At 41.7% G+C, this 15803-nt stretch overlaps 2 protein-coding genes across 2 annotated transcripts; both read left to right on the forward strand.

The window, feature by feature from the left end:
* Window positions 1-196: 196 nt before the first annotated feature.
* LOC136549993 (pyruvate dehydrogenase E1 component subunit beta-2, mitochondrial) lies at window positions 197-5879 on the forward strand. The gene is made up of 14 exons (XM_066541424.1): window positions 197-428; window positions 529-609; window positions 1355-1435; window positions 1521-1547; window positions 1651-1713; window positions 1806-1892; window positions 2459-2584; window positions 3007-3140; window positions 3218-3290; window positions 3556-3621; window positions 3961-3999; window positions 4105-4229; window positions 4301-4415; window positions 5300-5879. The coding sequence occupies exons 1-14, from the start codon at window positions 390-392 to the stop codon at window positions 5366-5368; spliced, it is 1125 nt and encodes a 374-aa protein (XP_066397521.1). The 5' UTR covers window positions 197-389; the 3' UTR covers window positions 5369-5879.
* A 1707-nt stretch (window positions 5880-7586) lies between these two features.
* LOC136549996 (uncharacterized protein At2g33490-like) lies at window positions 7587-13972 on the forward strand. The gene is made up of 10 exons (XM_066541427.1): window positions 7587-8060; window positions 8979-9051; window positions 9403-9477; window positions 10266-10327; window positions 10416-10484; window positions 11045-11073; window positions 11155-11362; window positions 11457-11693; window positions 12028-12997; window positions 13522-13972. The coding sequence occupies exons 1-9, from the start codon at window positions 7920-7922 to the stop codon at window positions 12994-12996; spliced, it is 1863 nt and encodes a 620-aa protein (XP_066397524.1). The 5' UTR covers window positions 7587-7919; the 3' UTR covers window position 12997; window positions 13522-13972.
* The last annotated feature ends 1831 nt before the right edge of the window (window positions 13973-15803 follow it).

Raw genomic sequence — 15803 nt, forward strand, 5'->3', positions numbered from 1 at the left:
CCAGAACAGTGTTTTTCTCTCACAACAATTCAGCCGGAGCCAGTTTTAGCCAAATTTCAGTGTCTAAATAAAAAAGTTAACCATATTATTTACGTGGGCCAACTTGCGAATGGCATTGCTGACGCTCTCAGTAAAATCACACCACGCGGAAAAAGCGCGCAAATAAAAATCTCACGCAGCCAGGAGACAAATCCACGCTTTCCTTCGCCAAGGCCAACGAACCAATCCCCCTACGGCCCACCTTCCTCCTCCCTGCCTGCCATTCTCCCATCCCGGCAGGGCGTCTCCTCCTCCCTCCTTTCCATCCCGCTTCTATCGCCGCCTCCATCTCCAGGCCCGCGTCGAATTCCTCCATCCACCGCGCCGTCCGGTCGAGGAGGAGGAGGAGGATGCTGGGCGCCGCGAGGAGGCAGTTTGGATCCGGTCCCGTGAGTGCCGAACCAGTCTTACCGCCGTGGGTTTCTGATCGCCTCGCGAGGTTCGATCTGTAACGGTGTTATTGTTTTTTTTTTGGGTCTCTGTTCGCAGATGCTGGGACAAGTTTTGCGAAGGCTCCGCCCAGCGGCTGCGGCTGAGGTGGCGAGGGGCTACTCCGCTGCGGCGAAGGAGGTGAGGCGCCGCTTGACCGAAACCTACCTTTTCATTTTAACCGTGGAGGCGAGGAGGTTGTGTTGGTATTAGACGTCATGCAAATCGTAATTGTGTTGTCTTGTTTGTCGACCGGCGGCTAGAATGTAGACTGGGGGTAGGTGGTTTAAGCGGTGGAGACGTGTGGTTGCGAGTTTAGTTATTGCAGTAGTTGTCTTGATCCCATGAAGCGAATTGTTCATAGTCTGGTGATGGGTCGGTCGCTTTGTTATGGCAGTGGTTTATGGGCCAAGGGAATGGTTTAATGCTTTAATTTATGGCTTACATCTTAGTGGGATACACTTCGGTTTTGTGCGGTGCATGTTAGTTGAGAAATGCTACTAGAATATATTCGTCGAAGTAGCTTTTTGTGTGAGATTCCTGAATCCTGATAAGCTATATGTGGGAAAAACCAAGTCCTGGTTTTGCAATTCTTTGTGCCTTCTATATAGATGAAGCGCGCTTGGTAGTTTCTAAATGTTAAAATTGTACATGGGGTTCATTTGATGTCTGATCAAATTATTACATTTAGCTACATTTTGTTATGCATTTTATGCTTTGTTTCTTCTTTTTACTTCGTCCCTATGCCAGCACCCGCTAGTGTTTTATTTCCATGCTGTAGTTTTATTTCGTCCCTATGCCAGCACCCGCTAGTGTTTTATTCCAATATTGTAGTTTCTACATCTTTATGTGGCAAGTCATATACATTATTATTCTACATGTTCAGATGACTGTCCGTGATGCGTTGAACTCTGCACTGGATGAAGAGATGTCTGCTGATCCTTCCGTTTTTCTGATGGGAGAAGAGGTATCGCCTGAAAATTTTCTTGCTGCTGGTCCTTTTTCCCTGTTTAGTGTCTTTTTTATATAATTCATATTCCTCATTTATGTAGGTTGGAGAGTATCAAGGTGCATACAAGGTTTGTAAAATTTCTAAGGATTAATGCGTTTGCTTTTATCTGTCGGTAACGTAACACTCTTAAATCCTACCATTTTATAATATTCATCGGTGTCCTGTTGCAGATTTCTAAGGGCTTGCTTGACAAGTATGGTCCTGATAGGGTTCTTGACACACCTATCACAGAGGTGCACTATTAAAATCCTGAAACCATTGCTTTCAGGCTGCGTAAACATGATCACACAGGCACACACTTACTGCTTTCTCTTTGTACCCTCAGGCTGGCTTTACTGGCATTGGTGTTGGTGCAGCTTATCATGGTCTTCGGCCTATTATAGAATTTATGACATTTAATTTCTCGATGCAGGTCAGATTTTGATATTGGTAACGAATTAAAAGATTTTTACTTGCTTGTCTTAAAGTATACCCTGGACGTCTGAGTACTATAATGGTCCGTGGTTGCTATGCAATACACCTGTCTTTAGAATTCTTAGCTATCTAAATTTTGTGTAGTCTTTGCAATACACATTGGCCAATTTGCTACTGATTTTAGTCTTTGCAAGAATGCCACTCAAATGATAGTTCTGGTGGCATTTTTGCCATTTTCTAGTGGTAAGCTTGCAGTAATGGTTCAAAGTAGTTCCAAATTTGCAAGTGCTCCCTAACAAAACCATACTTTTTCTCCCACATTGATTGCAAATGATCCATAATTATCGAGAAATTTTATCAATTGCTGCTTGCATCAATTCCTCATGCTTATTTTCCCTGAATTACTGTCAAAAGGCAACCGTTTGTGCATGCTTAATTCATGTGACTGAGACAAGTAGTAGTTTCTATACTGATTTTTTTCCCATTAATGTCATCCACCGAATTCAATGTTCCATATTTTGTGAAAAAAACTGAGTAATCTATACTGCATTACTGCATCTTCAGGCTATTGATCATATCATCAATTCAGCTGCCAAGTCAAACTATATGTCAGCTGGTCAGATATCTGTTCCTATTGTTTTTAGAGGACCAAATGGAGCTGCTGCTGGAGTTGGTGCTCAACACTCACAGGTTTGTCAGACGGAATTGCTCATGTAGTTATGTACTTATGTGTCTGATTATCATCCTTTTACTTCCTAATTTTTCATTTTTATGTTTTTGCCATCCTTTTCTGTGCTTGTTTGTATTAGTTATACTTGCCACTGTCAAGATGTCAATCCTTTGATGCTCTGTGAACCTGTTTGCAGCACTTCTGTAACTTAAAGGTGTAAAATAAACTGATAAGTTTTTAGCGCAATTACAAAAAATTGTGCAGCGAGTTACTGTACCATGTCTATACTGTAGGGAGCTGAGCAGTTGTTTTGTAATTGTTTCATTATGATCATGAGCTTTAATGATTACATAGTACCTGTTTTCATACATCTTTTTGCTAGCACCTTGATTATGAGATTATAACTGTACTATCATGAATTTACTAACTCAATTGTATGCAGTGTTATGCAGCTTGGTATGCACATGTTCCAGGACTTAAGGTTCTCACACCATACTCTTCAGAAGATGCCCGAGGCTTGCTCAAAGCTGCTATTAGGGATCCTGATCCTGTTATTTTCCTGGAAAATGAATTGCTGTACGTCAGTCTGATCTTGTTGAATCATTTTGCTAGCTACCTATCATTTTGCTGAGATGCTATCGTACCACTTGCAGTTATGGAGAATCTTTCCCAGTTTCTGCTGAAGTGCTTGATTCTAGTTTTTGCCTACCAATTGGCAAAGCTAAGGTATGTTGTGTCTTGGGTGCATATGGGTGTATGGGAAGGAGGTTAGTTTAGGTAGGACTATTTCCACAAGTTTACCTTGGGACGGTTTTGAGTGGAGTTCCTATTGATGAACCACCTTGGGTGTAGAGATCAGATACAGACTTGTAGGTATATATATTATATATTATATACGGAAGAATGCTTTCAAAATGGGTTCCCCCCATTTCCATTTCCGCATTATACTTGATATTATGTGCACTTTACCGTGGCCCTCGTCTTTCTGTAGATAGAACGTGAGGGTAAAGATGTTACCATTACTGCGTTCTCCAAGATGGTTGGCTATGCTCTCCAGGTATGTCATGATGTACTTTGTAAACAATGTAAAGGAGGATTAATTATTAGTCCATTATTTATTAATCATTACCCTATAGGTTGACAAATAATTAGCATGTGTTTCCCATTATATGTTTACTTCTGTAGGAATTTGGATGTACTGCATCAATGCACTTTTGTTACTCATTAAACTGATCTACAAAGTTGTCTGTTTGAAAATTGTACTCTTGATTTTTGTTCTAAGAGGGATATTTAGGTGACTGATGGTTTTAGTAGTGCTTATGTCACTTGTCTATCTTCATTTTTCGTCATAGTGGGCTGTTATTTTGGTGCATTCTCATGCTCAGTTTGTCTTCAGGCTGCAGAGATACTGTCCAAGGAAGGAATCAGTGCTGAGGTAATTCCTTTTGTAGATGTTATAGTTTCACTTGTTCAGTATAGCCATCTAGTTTTCTCCATATGCCATCTGTAGTACCTTACTTTTGGTTCATATTTGTTACAGGTGATCAACCTTCGATCGATCAGACCACTTGACAGAGCTGCTATTAATGCATCTGTGAGGAAAACCAACCGATTGGTGACTGTTGAAGAAGGGTTCCCCCAACATGGGATTGGTGCCGAGATATGGTTCTCTCTAACCCTTACCCTCTCACACATTTGTGTGTGGTATCTAGTATTCTAACACATGTTTGTTGCAGCATGTCTGTTGTAGAAGAAAGCTTTGAGTACCTTGATGCACCAGTTGAGAGGATCGCTGGAGCTGATGTACCTATGCCCTATGCTGCCAACCTTGAGAGAATGGCTGTTCCACAGGTCCTCTTCTTTGCCTTCCATCCTAGATTTTTCTATTAGCTCTTGTATACACTGCTCAAGACTGCTCCCTCTTCCATGCTTCTTATGCTATTTATGATAACATTTCGTATCCTGTATCCCTGGTTTCATCTAGTTATTTATTTAACTTCATTTATGAATTGTATGTCCAATCCTTAGAAATTCCACCAGTGGCTAATTGTGTAAAAGATGGTCAGTAGTAGTCTGCTGGGTTTCAACTCTAGCCTACCCCAACTTGTTTGGGACTTAAAGGCTTTGTTGTTGTTGTTGTTGTTGTTGTATGGTCAGTAGTAGTCATAAAAAAATGTTTCCTTTGGAACCATCAAATGTGCATGACATTTTACCATAACTTGGGTTGCATACGGCCACTCTAAATCACAAATCAGATACTGTTGTCAGCACCTGCATTTTTGCACACTTTGTGTAGCTGTTATCCGCCACCCGGATATGCCTGAAGGATTGTCCTGCCATGTTTAGGAGTTGGGTGGTTTCTTTGTCTGTCTAGTTGTGCCTACCAGGTAGCCATTGTGGTCAAAGTGGTCACACAGCATAACGTCGCTATTATTGGTTGGCTGCTTGGCTGTAATGCTTGATGCTAAGACTAGTAAGAATTGGGTCCGGATCTTGTTTGGTAGTGGAATGACTCATACGGGAGATAATTGAGAAGCATTTTTTGGGTTGCTCATGGAAAGCGAAATATTTTTTTTTGCTACAATGCTATACTTTACTTTTTAAACATGTCTGCATGAAAGCTTATGTGCATGTATTGCAAAATTCTCTGATTTGCTGCAATTTGTATTACTTTAGGCCCCATTGATTTTGTTGTTGCCGTGGCTAACAGATCATACGGCTGTGCTTGCTTGCAGGTCGATGACATTGTGCGGGCAGCAAAGCGGGCCTGCTACAGGGCAGTACCAATGGCAGCAGCTGCCTGATTGGTGGACAAGCCTTTCTGTTTTCCTTTCCTCGGCTTTCGCTCTCTAGCCAGAGAACTGTAGTATTCATAAGGTGCAGGCAAATTGGCCGGACCCCAGACTCCAAGCGAGCTAAGGCTCTGTTTGGTTCTCTAGTCCATGGACTAAAAGTTTTAATCCACTTTAGTTCATGAACTAAAAGTGGACTAAAGTGGTGTTTAGTTCCTTGAACTAAAATGAACTAAAGTGGAGAGAGAGGGCAATAAATGAGAGGCATGGGTGACCCCAACAACTTTTAGTCCATTTTAGTCCAGTTTTGTGGACTAAAGGACTAAAGGATTTTAGTCCACTTTTAGTCCAAGTGTTTGGCTGTTTAGTCCAACTAAAGTGCAAATTTTAGTCTAAAATGCTTTAGTCCATGGGAAACAAACAGGCCCTAATTTTGTAGATCTGCCATGGTGTGATTTATTCCGTTAGTCGATATATGCTGCATTCTTTCTAGTTTCAAGTCCATTTGCTTTTCTATGATTTCTACACACGGCCAAATTATCTTCGCCCTGTTCACTGCTTGTTTGGCTAATAAGCCATGACTGAAAGTACTGTTGACTGATTTGGTGTGAGAGAAAAATACTGTTTGTTGGTTGAAAAAGTACGGCTTAACGCTCAAGCGAACAGGGTGCCTGTTAAGGCCCTTATTGAATGCAAAGTATCTTTTGGAGTAACATGAACTGTTTAGAAGCAATAAACTTTGTAGTTTTGAAAATTATGGTATTGCTAAAACTGTAGTCTTTTAGGAGTTCTATAAGTAAGCTCATATCTCTCTTTTCTCTATCTTAAACTACAGTTTTGCACATCGATTCTAACACTGCAGATTTCTAATCCTACGGTTTTTTAATGCTACAACACATGCAAACGTATCACATTGCATATTTTGCTACTTGGGCCACGAGGCCAGTGGATGGTAAACTACTCACGAAAACGATCGTGCATGCCTCCCTTTTGTTACCTGCCTCAAATTAACTTCTCGAAAAACGATCATGCATGCCACCCTTTTGTTATCTGTCTCAAATTAAAATCAGGGTATCTCTCTGAAATTAACATTAGTGGACACCAAAATGTGTTGCCATTCTGCTATCTTGTTAACTTGTACTCTAGGATTTGTTGGAGATTTCTGCATTGCTCTGTTCTTGCTGAGACCTCAAGACGAGCCCCCCAAACAGAGTCCCGACGGTTCGATCTGCTTGCCCATATACATCTTTTATCGCGACAACGATCCCCCACCGACATGTTGGGTACGGGCGGTCCGCCAGTGACGGCGACCCTCGTCAGAAGGTCGTAGTACGGCGCAGCTAATCATGAAACGCCCAAATTATGGTCCGGTCAAAAGACCGTGTGCTTAATTGGGCACGGATCCTGTGCCGGTAAGCATCAATCAGTGTAGTCGTAGCGGTATAATAATGGCACGTCCTCGTCACCGAACGCGTCCCGTCTTCTTTTCCTAATCCTAAACAACGCCCACCCAAACAGCCACAACCCGTGAGACGAGGACGCCGCTGATTGGCATCGGATGTCGTTGAACGAAAAGATGGGTCATACATGCCCATGCGATATTTGCGTCCCATTCTTCTCTGCTTTCCGCAAACACTCCCATCTTTGAGCGGACCGATTTGTTGCAAAGCCAAAGAAGAATAGGATAGTCTCTGTTAGGAAAAAGGATATAAAAAAAGATAAGAGAGCAAAGGCAAGATAAGAGAACAAAGGCATTAAGAGGGTGTTTGGTTGTCCCTCCTAAATTTTAGTCGCTGTTCCATCAAACACATGTATGGAGTATTAAATATAGACTAATTATGAAACTAATTGTATAGTTTGCGACTAATTTACGAGACGAATCTTTTAAGCCTAATTAGTCTATAATCTGACAATGTTTGCTACAGTAAACATATGCTAATGATAGATTAGTTAGGCTTAAAAAAATTGTCTCGTCAAGTACTGACAGATTATGTAATTTATTTTTTTATTAGTATCCGAACCCTCTATGCAATATTCTCCCGATACACCTCTTTAATTTTAGTAGCTGGGGGCAACAACAACCTCTGTGCTCCGAAGAAAATATAGCATTGTGTGAAGCACTAGTAGTAGTAGACTAGCACAAAGCATATTATTAGCATAAGCAACGCCGACGGCTCCGTTTGACCAAACAAAGACCGGAGCAGCGACCAAAGCTTCATTCGAGGCAAGCAACCGAGAAAAAGATCATCTAGATTTTCTTTTAAATAAAAAATACTACCATTAATTAATTAAGGGCACATTAAAACAGTGCGCGGGCCGCGGGAGGAAGAAGTAAAGAAAGCGCGCACCAGCGCAGCAGCACCCGCCGCACTCGAGCTCCGAAAAGGAGGAAAAAAGAACTCTCCATTTCCCCACTCGCTCCCTCTCTCCCGCTCGTCAGTGGGAGTGTGCGTGCGGGGCTACTAGCGCCGCTAGGGTTTCCGCGAGCACATCGCCGCCCGGCCGCGGGCGATCTGGGGCTCGATCCGGCGCCCGCCCTGACTCGGGTTCGCGGGGCGAGGACATGGAGTCGTCGCTGCGGAAGCTGCGGGGCTTCGCGCTGCAGCGCCACGAGCAGCGGGTGGACCGGGACCGGGACCGCTGCCGGGGCCACTCCACCGCCGCCGCCGCCACGGCGGCGGACGAGCTCCTCGCGGCTGACCAGGTGTGTGGACCTTGCCTCTCCCTTTCGCTTCGTGGGCGAGCGAGCGAGCCGGGTGGGTGGGTCAGTCTGTTGAGGGTGTGGAGATCTCGCGGGGGAGCTCTGGTTTTCCGCAGCAGCCATCGCGGGTTGATGGATTCCGCGCGATTGGTTTTGATGGCCGGTTCGTAGTTCGGTTGTTGGTGTGTGAGAGTGTGGAGCATCGTCGCCGTGGGGATTGCATAAGAAATTCTAGTGTCCGGATCTGTGCTCAATTTCACAACACACGGTTGGACGTCGTTGGGATTCCACGGGGAGGAATGAGCTTTGCTTTGGGGTTGTTTCCTGGTGCGGTGGGAATCGTCCGCTCACATTTGGTTTAGCATAGTCTTGAGAGAGAATTTCCTTTGATCTGCTAGTGGCGTGATTTCAGCTCAACTTCTGTGGTTACTTGGCGGAGTCATGTTTGCTTTGGTTTTCATTGGGATGCATTTTCTCCTGTTCAATGAGGTGGTAATCGAGTGATTATCATGCATCGATGCTTGTGTGTGGTGTCGCTTTGGTGGGAGATGCATTTATGCATTTGGCAGGTCTTTATGCACTAGTGTAGTGGGGCAGCTGCAGAACTCGTGATACTTCTGAACTCCTTACAGTAAATGAAAGTGGCATTTTGCCCAATTGGGACCTTGTCTAATCTAGTTGGATCTGACAAATGGGTGCCCCATTCCCAATCAGTTTGTCCAGAAGTCTTCAATTGTTCAAAATTGAACTATTTTGTGTGGGTGTCTTAAAAACAAAAAGCAGTGATAACCTAGTCCTGCTGTTTACCAGCTGTATAGCTTCATCAGAATACCATAATGGATGATGTTAAAACTTCTCTTGGTTCAAGTTCTGGGTCTGCTTCCTGCTAGTTTTGTTTTGAATTGTTGCTTTCTTTGACAGGATATGACAGATATGAGGAGCTGTTACGATAACTTGCTTTCTGTTGCTGCAGCAATTGCAAATAGTGCATATGGTAATTTTCCTGTCTAAAGCCCCCCATCTTCCCGAGACCCTTAATTAAGTCCATTTTTCCCCTTATATATGTCCAATGGCATTTCATGGAAATATTAGTTATTGGCTATGTTTTCTTTTATGTTTATTACTTAGGTTTGCACGTTGTTTTTTTAATATAAAATAGCAATCGCCCATCTCTCTAAAGATCACGCTGAACGTATTTAGAACATATTTCTCCTAATGATTTACTTAATCAAGCAGGAAATGCAAATCTTAAACACCTTAATTTCACCTAGCTGATATTGTGTTTGTGTAACCTCACTTCATTTGTATTTGTGAAATATTAACGTATAGATGGCGTTATATGCAGAGTTCTCTGAAGCACTTCAAGAAATGGGAACTTGTTTGCTTAAAAGAGTTACACCAAATAAGGATGGAATAAATGGTAATTATGTCCTGTCTTGTTTTTTTTCTTTGTGAACATGCTTGTTTTGGTAATTGATGGCAATGCATGTGCATCATTATAATGCTTATTCTAGATTATGATAGATTATTGTCATTAAACTCATTAGAAGGGCAGGCCTGGTGCAGCGGTGAGAGCTGTCTCACTGAGTCACCAGGTCGCGGGTTTGAAGCAGCCTCTCCGCAGATTTTGCGGGGGGAAGGCTTGCCTCGGTTTTTCCCTTTCCCAGACCCCACTCATGTGGGAGCCTCCGGCACTAGGTCTGCCCTTTTTTTATTGTCATTAAACTCATTATCCTGAGGGTTTCAAAGCTATTAACTTAATATTCAGAAAGTCTTATACCAATGCCTGTATGGGGTCTCATGTCTATATAAGTTTTGGAGTCTCTTTTACAAATTTCCAGTCCTTTTGTAAAGTGGTGCAATTACTCTAGAAAAGGCATTTGGGTTTGGATGATACTGTTAATCCTCTTGTGATTGTTTGTCACAAAAAGGAAAAAAAATGCCATGTTACAAAACTTAGTTAAATAACCTCATGGTCTTGGATCTGCCGTTAGGCTCTTCAAGGAGGATGAGAGTGAGTTAACCAAAAATAAAATTGCACTAGACATCTTCACTTCTGGTCACTAGACTGTCTTATTAAGAAAAAAAAAGACAAAGAGATATAACAAAAATGTGAAATAGGTCTCCTAATGTTTCCTGAACATGTCTTCTAACTTTTAATTGCTGCTCAATTTTCTGTTTATTTCTTACATATAACTTATCTCCCAGATAAAGTTTTGCTGTTGCTTGGGAAATCACAATTTGAACTTCGGAAACTTGTAGATAGTTATGTAAGTTTCTAATTGCTTATTTGTTTAACTTGCTAATTGATATACTATAATCTTCTGCTGCTGGTTCATACAACTACCTTTTTTGTAGCGTGTGCATGTTCTTAATACCATCACCACTCCATCGCTGTCACTTCTTAATGAGCTTCAAACTGTGGAGGTACGATCTCTCATGCTGGTGCTTCTAGGTGTTATGTGCAGGCTTATATTTTCTTTTTCTTATTGTTTGGGTCTGTGCACTTTATCAAGTTTGCTATTTTCAGCACCTTTTCATCCTGCCTGTGGCCTTCTAAGTATATAATAGAAATGAGCTCCCTGTTTACTCAGGAATGGAGAAAGTTAGTAGTTTGGGCGATGTTTACTTGCAAAACCATGTATTGATATGTGCTTTATGTGGTCAAATGCTCATATCTGTACCATTGTCCCTGGACTATAAAATAATCTTTGACAAATGTAATACTGTTTTATATTTACAAATAGGCTCATACTTTTCCCGTATACTTACAGACTACAGTACCTAGGTTTATCAAAAGGCATGCCAAGCAAACATGGCCTTGCTTTGTAGGCACAATCAAATTTCTAATTTGCATCCAGTTTATTTCTGTATGCTGCTGGTTGATGCCTTTATTTCTTGAGTTAAAAGTTCTCTCTCTTTTAAGAGTTTTAGTTCTATGCCCATCAGACAACTATGTGTGATTAGTAGAGTATTTCCCGTTGCAGGAAATGAAGCGCCAATGTGATGAAAAAAGGTATGGTATTTGTACAGAACTCACCCATTTTTTTTTTTTGTTTTGTTGACGTGAACTTTGAAGTTCCAATACTCCTTTCAGAGAATTGTACGAATTCATGCTAAATGCACAGAAAGGAAAGGGAAGGTCTAAGAATGCTAAAGGTGATAATGGAGCATCAGAGCAATTGAAACAAGCTCAGGAAGATTATCAAGAGGAAGCAACTCTTTTTCTATTCCGGTTGAAGTCATTGAAGCAAGGACAGTTCCGAAGTCTTTTCACACAGGCTGCTCGCCATCATGCTGCACAGGTGCACATCTGGTCACTTATAAATTCTCTCCTTTCCTTTAGGCAACCTGTCTGGAAACTAATTTGGTGAAACATAATTGTATCATGTGAACCAGCTAAATTTGTTCAGAAAAGGGGTCAAGTCCCTTGAGGCTGTAGAGCCACATGTTAGGCTCGCTGCTGAGCAGCAACACATTGATCATCAGTTCAGCGCACTTGAGGAAGAGGATTACCTTGTTGAGGATGATAATGATGACGATTACAATGACAGTCATGATGGAGAGTTGTCTTTTGATTATGGTGAAAATAAGGAAGCTGAGGAATCTGACAACTCTTCTAGGAATCATACAGAGGTACTAACATAGCTTGTTATTAAATTGTGGTCAAATATCCTACTGAACAATATTCTGGAACACTGCTTGATGTGCAATGCCAACAATGACCCTGCCAACATGATCCTCAGTTGTTCTAGTCTAGTAATGTTATATCTTATCATTTTATGCTGTATATGTTTATGACAAATGTCGTGAGCACAGCATTAGACTTAGTTATTTATTAGTCAATCATCCTTAGCTCATGGATAATGGTAAATGGGAAGGTTCAAAATGAAGCTGACTCAAGTATGTATTTTAACTTTTTTTTTTATTACCATTGACCGTTTCTTATCCGACTTTATGATTTCTGCAGGAATTTTTTAACAGAAGCAAAGAAGAGTATTCTTCTGTTCCACATGAAAGACAAAGAATCGTAAGTCAGTCAGCACCACTTTTTCCTGAGAAAAAGCTCAATACAGAAGAGAGAATAAAAGATTTGCGGCGTTCTGCGACAAGGAAGTTAAATACTTATGTTTTGCCTACTCCAAATGACGTTCGAGCTACTTCTCAGATAGCATCAGGAAATCCTACTTCTGGACCTCTCGAGAGCAAAGGTGCCTTCCATTCATCTCCACTCCACCCATCTGCAGACAATAAACTACCTAGTCCTACAAGATTGTCTAATGTACAGTCCGTGCTGAAAGAGAGCAACACCAATACAGCAGAAACAAGGAAAGTACTCCCAGTGGGTGATCTGGCTTTACCTGGCTATTATGACTTGAAGACATCTGACAACAAAAAAGTGAAAAGAGGGTCATTTTCTGGCCCAATAGCTTCCAGACCACGGTCAACAGAGAACATTGATGTTATTTCTGCAGCACCCAGGCATAGCTCTGCACATCAGCCAGTGCACATGAGAGTATCCCCTGGCAACTCGCCACCACCCATTTCCTCACCGAAGATCAAGGAACTTCATGAGCTTCCTCGACCACCTGTTAATGCATCAAAAAATACAACATTTCCCATTTTAGTTGCCCACTCTGCCCCATTGGTACCAAATCCTGCATCTTTGGCACCCAAAGTTCAAGATCATTTTAGGGCAAGACCAACGCTGCCAAGTACTGCTTCACCTTTACCAACTCCACCACCTGGTTCTATAGCCCGCAGTTTTTCTATACCTTCTAGGGGGAGAACATCAGGTATTTCAGACAGTAAAGAGACAGAAGATCAGCAAGACAAGGGAGCTGCCAGAATGAGCCTTTCTTCTCTTCCTTCAGCACAAACATTCTTGGAAGATCGTCAGCCGTTGTCAGCAGCTGCTGAATCGGTTAGCAAAACATAGGGTGAGTTTTCACTACCTGTGATGTTATAACGTCACAGTTTTTTAGCATTGGTGCACCTGCAGCCTCCACAGGAAGCTGTTCTGTGTACATTGATCATAATAATAAGGTTTAATATCCCTTTTTTAAGACAAAGTTGAATATCCCTTTTTTAAGAAAAAAATGCAAAATAGATACAAAGCTGACATTCCTATGAGAGGGAAACAAGCAATATGAATGATTCAGGTTGGGTTGTATGAGCTTCTACCAGCAGTTGGAAGTTTCTCATTTGTCATGACAGAAAGCATTCATAACTGTATTTTCATGTTTGGAACATAGCTTTGCAATTTTTTCTCCATATAGTTCATCAATTCCCTTGGATTCTGCAAACATATAAATCAGTGTCCCAGCATATAAGAAATACACCAAACATGTCATTCTGCTTTAACCAAAAAACTAGCTGTAGACACCTGCTTGGTGCTTTCTAATCAACAGCACGGTGCTGCAATATTGGACTGACCTTATTCTCTATTACCTTTCATGTGCAGAGTATTAAGTGTGAAGGTGGATTATTATCATTATCAAGTGGCTTCTGAGCCCTCTTCCTGGAAGAATGCTGTACATATTAGCATGTGAACTGTGGCCAGTATCGCGGAAGTAGTTGGTGTTTCGCGTGCCCTTTGGTTAAGATGTAGTCTGTGCAAATAATGGGTTTGCGGAAATAAAATCCCCATTTTTCTCACCGATTGATTGATTCATTGATTGGCGCGAGATTTGTTGTTGTGCCCTTGAACTTGTTTGCCTTGAAGCGAGTTCAGAATGCCATCTGTTTTCTGCAGCTTATGTAATTATCACCTGGTTTCCCGTGCTTATGTAATTAATTATCATCTGTTTCACCACCCTAAGGGCTGTGTTGTCGTATTGGCTCTACATAGGGGTTTGGCTCCACAATTGCTTCTCCATGACTCGGCTAACAACAAAGTTGTCAGTTATGTTTTCTCCTTTTTGACCTCGTGAACCATTTGGGATTCAAATAAATTTACGCTCAGCTTGTACAGATGTATGCTGCACTACCGTACATTACAGAGACATCCAGATCAGTAGAATGACCCTTTTAGACAGGCAGCTGTCAAAGCATAACCTGAGTCCACGGGCGTGCAGAAAAGAAGCGCAGAACATCCACATTCGACATCCACCAAACTTTGTAAAAAGTTGTAGAATGACCCTGTTCCCTGGATGCGGTTCTACCAATCCGTTCTCCATCGACTAGGGTGCGACTCTGGGTTGGCAAACTCGCAGGATTCTACGGCTTGGTTTTGAGCAAACCATGACATGATCGAGCAGGACCCAGTGAGTCATGGAGCAACAGTACGAGTGCAAGTAATCAACAGCAACGCCCACCCGTACCTTTACAGAAGAGGACGGGCAGGCGACTATGCGCCTTGACCACACGCCTCGATTATTATGACTTTATGAGCAGCGGCGGCAAGAGGTCCCTGGGTGGGCCAGGCAGCGGTTTGGTACAGGTATCAGAGGACCCACGAGATGCTCCGTGGGTTGGTTTCTGGACTTATAAGTGCGGCTGGTGCTGATTTGTTGTGAGAAAAAAATACTGTTGACTGGCTGATAAGCTCTGGCTAAAACCAACACGCTATCGCTACAACGTGCAAGTATTTCTATTTCACCAGCTGAGATGGTCTTCTACTCTTCTGTCTTCACTTGTTCGCGATATGAACGGATCGAACGAAATGGTCAGATCCAGGTCCGTGCCGTGCCGGACGTCGCGTTCGCGTCGGTGCCTTCCGTGAATTCTCCGCGGCACGGCACGGCACGGCATGGCGCAGCTTTCAAGGCACGCAACGTGACGGTCTTGGCCACCATGTGCTTGGTCGGTGGCCACGCGCCCACGAGCATCCCTTCACGCTTTCCTATTCCTATATGCGGCTTCTTTTTGTTCTTCGTTATTATATAAAGAAAAAGAGAAGAGCACGTCGAATACGGAAGGCCGGCCGCAAAACCACTTGCTTTTTCTAGGGATTTTTGCCTTTTGAACTTTGATGAAGTCTTTGATGATGATCTTCGGGGATGAATGGTTCAAATTCTGTTACTTTTAGCATCGTAACTCCTTTACTGAAATACTGTAGTATACTTGTTTCAACGAGCTAGATGCATTCTTACACATAAGAATTATTTATCTAGATAGCACGAGTAGACCTAGTAAATACCGGATGATAAAGTTTCTTGACAGGAGAACGAAAACGCAAACAAAGCAGGTGAAAAAAAGTTTTATTAAACATTATTTTAATTTATTGAAATACAGTGTATTCTAGCCATTCTGAGGCATGTACCCCTCACTTAACCTCTTAATTTATTGAAATCTGATTCTATTCCTCCTGACTAAAGGATAAACTCTCAATCTCTTATACAAAAATATGACAAGTACTAAATCAAGTATTTCTATTTAGTAAACATTACTCCCTTCATTTCAAATTATAAGACATTCTAAGAAGAGAGTCAAAGCATTTCAAGTTTGACCAAAGTTATAGAAAAAATTATAAATATTTATGATATCAAATAAGTATACTATGAAAATATAATTAATAAAGAATCTAATGGTACTTAATTGGCACCATAAATGTTATTATCTTATCATATAAATTTGATCAATAGTTTGACTTTTCAAGATTCTTAGAATGACGTATAATTTAGGACGGAGGGAGTACTTTTTTGTTTCCTGGATCTCTATATTTTAGAACAAATTTCAAATGTGCGCTATATTGAATTACATGACGAAAGGAGTAATATTATTTTTAGTTACCGAGTTTACACT

The sequence above is a fragment of the Miscanthus floridulus genome, chromosome 4 (genome assembly GCF_019320115.1).
Source record: "Miscanthus floridulus cultivar M001 chromosome 4, ASM1932011v1, whole genome shotgun sequence".
Classification (NCBI taxonomy): domain Eukaryota; kingdom Viridiplantae; phylum Streptophyta; class Magnoliopsida; order Poales; family Poaceae; genus Miscanthus; species Miscanthus floridulus.

Bases quoted from the DNA above. Each gene is read 5' to 3' on its own strand.
- LOC136549993 (XM_066541424.1), top strand. From the start codon at position 390: ATGCTGGGCGCCGCGAGGAGGCAGTTTGGATCCGGTCCC. The intron at 3,291-3,555 runs GTATGTTGTGTC...GTCTTTCTGTAG, and splicing joins TACCAATTGGCAAAGCTAAG to ATAGAACGTGAGGGTAAAGA. The intron at 4,000-4,104 runs GTAATTCCTTTT...TATTTGTTACAG, and splicing joins AGGAAGGAATCAGTGCTGAG to GTGATCAACCTTCGATCGAT.
- LOC136549996 (XM_066541427.1), top strand. From the start codon at position 7,920: ATGGAGTCGTCGCTGCGGAAGCTGCGGGGCTTCGCGCTGCAGCGCCAC. The intron at 9,478-10,265 runs GTAATTATGTCC...CTTATCTCCCAG, and splicing joins AAATAAGGATGGAATAAATG to ATAAAGTTTTGCTGTTGCTT. The intron at 10,328-10,415 runs GTAAGTTTCTAA...CCTTTTTTGTAG, and splicing joins GGAAACTTGTAGATAGTTAT to CGTGTGCATGTTCTTAATAC.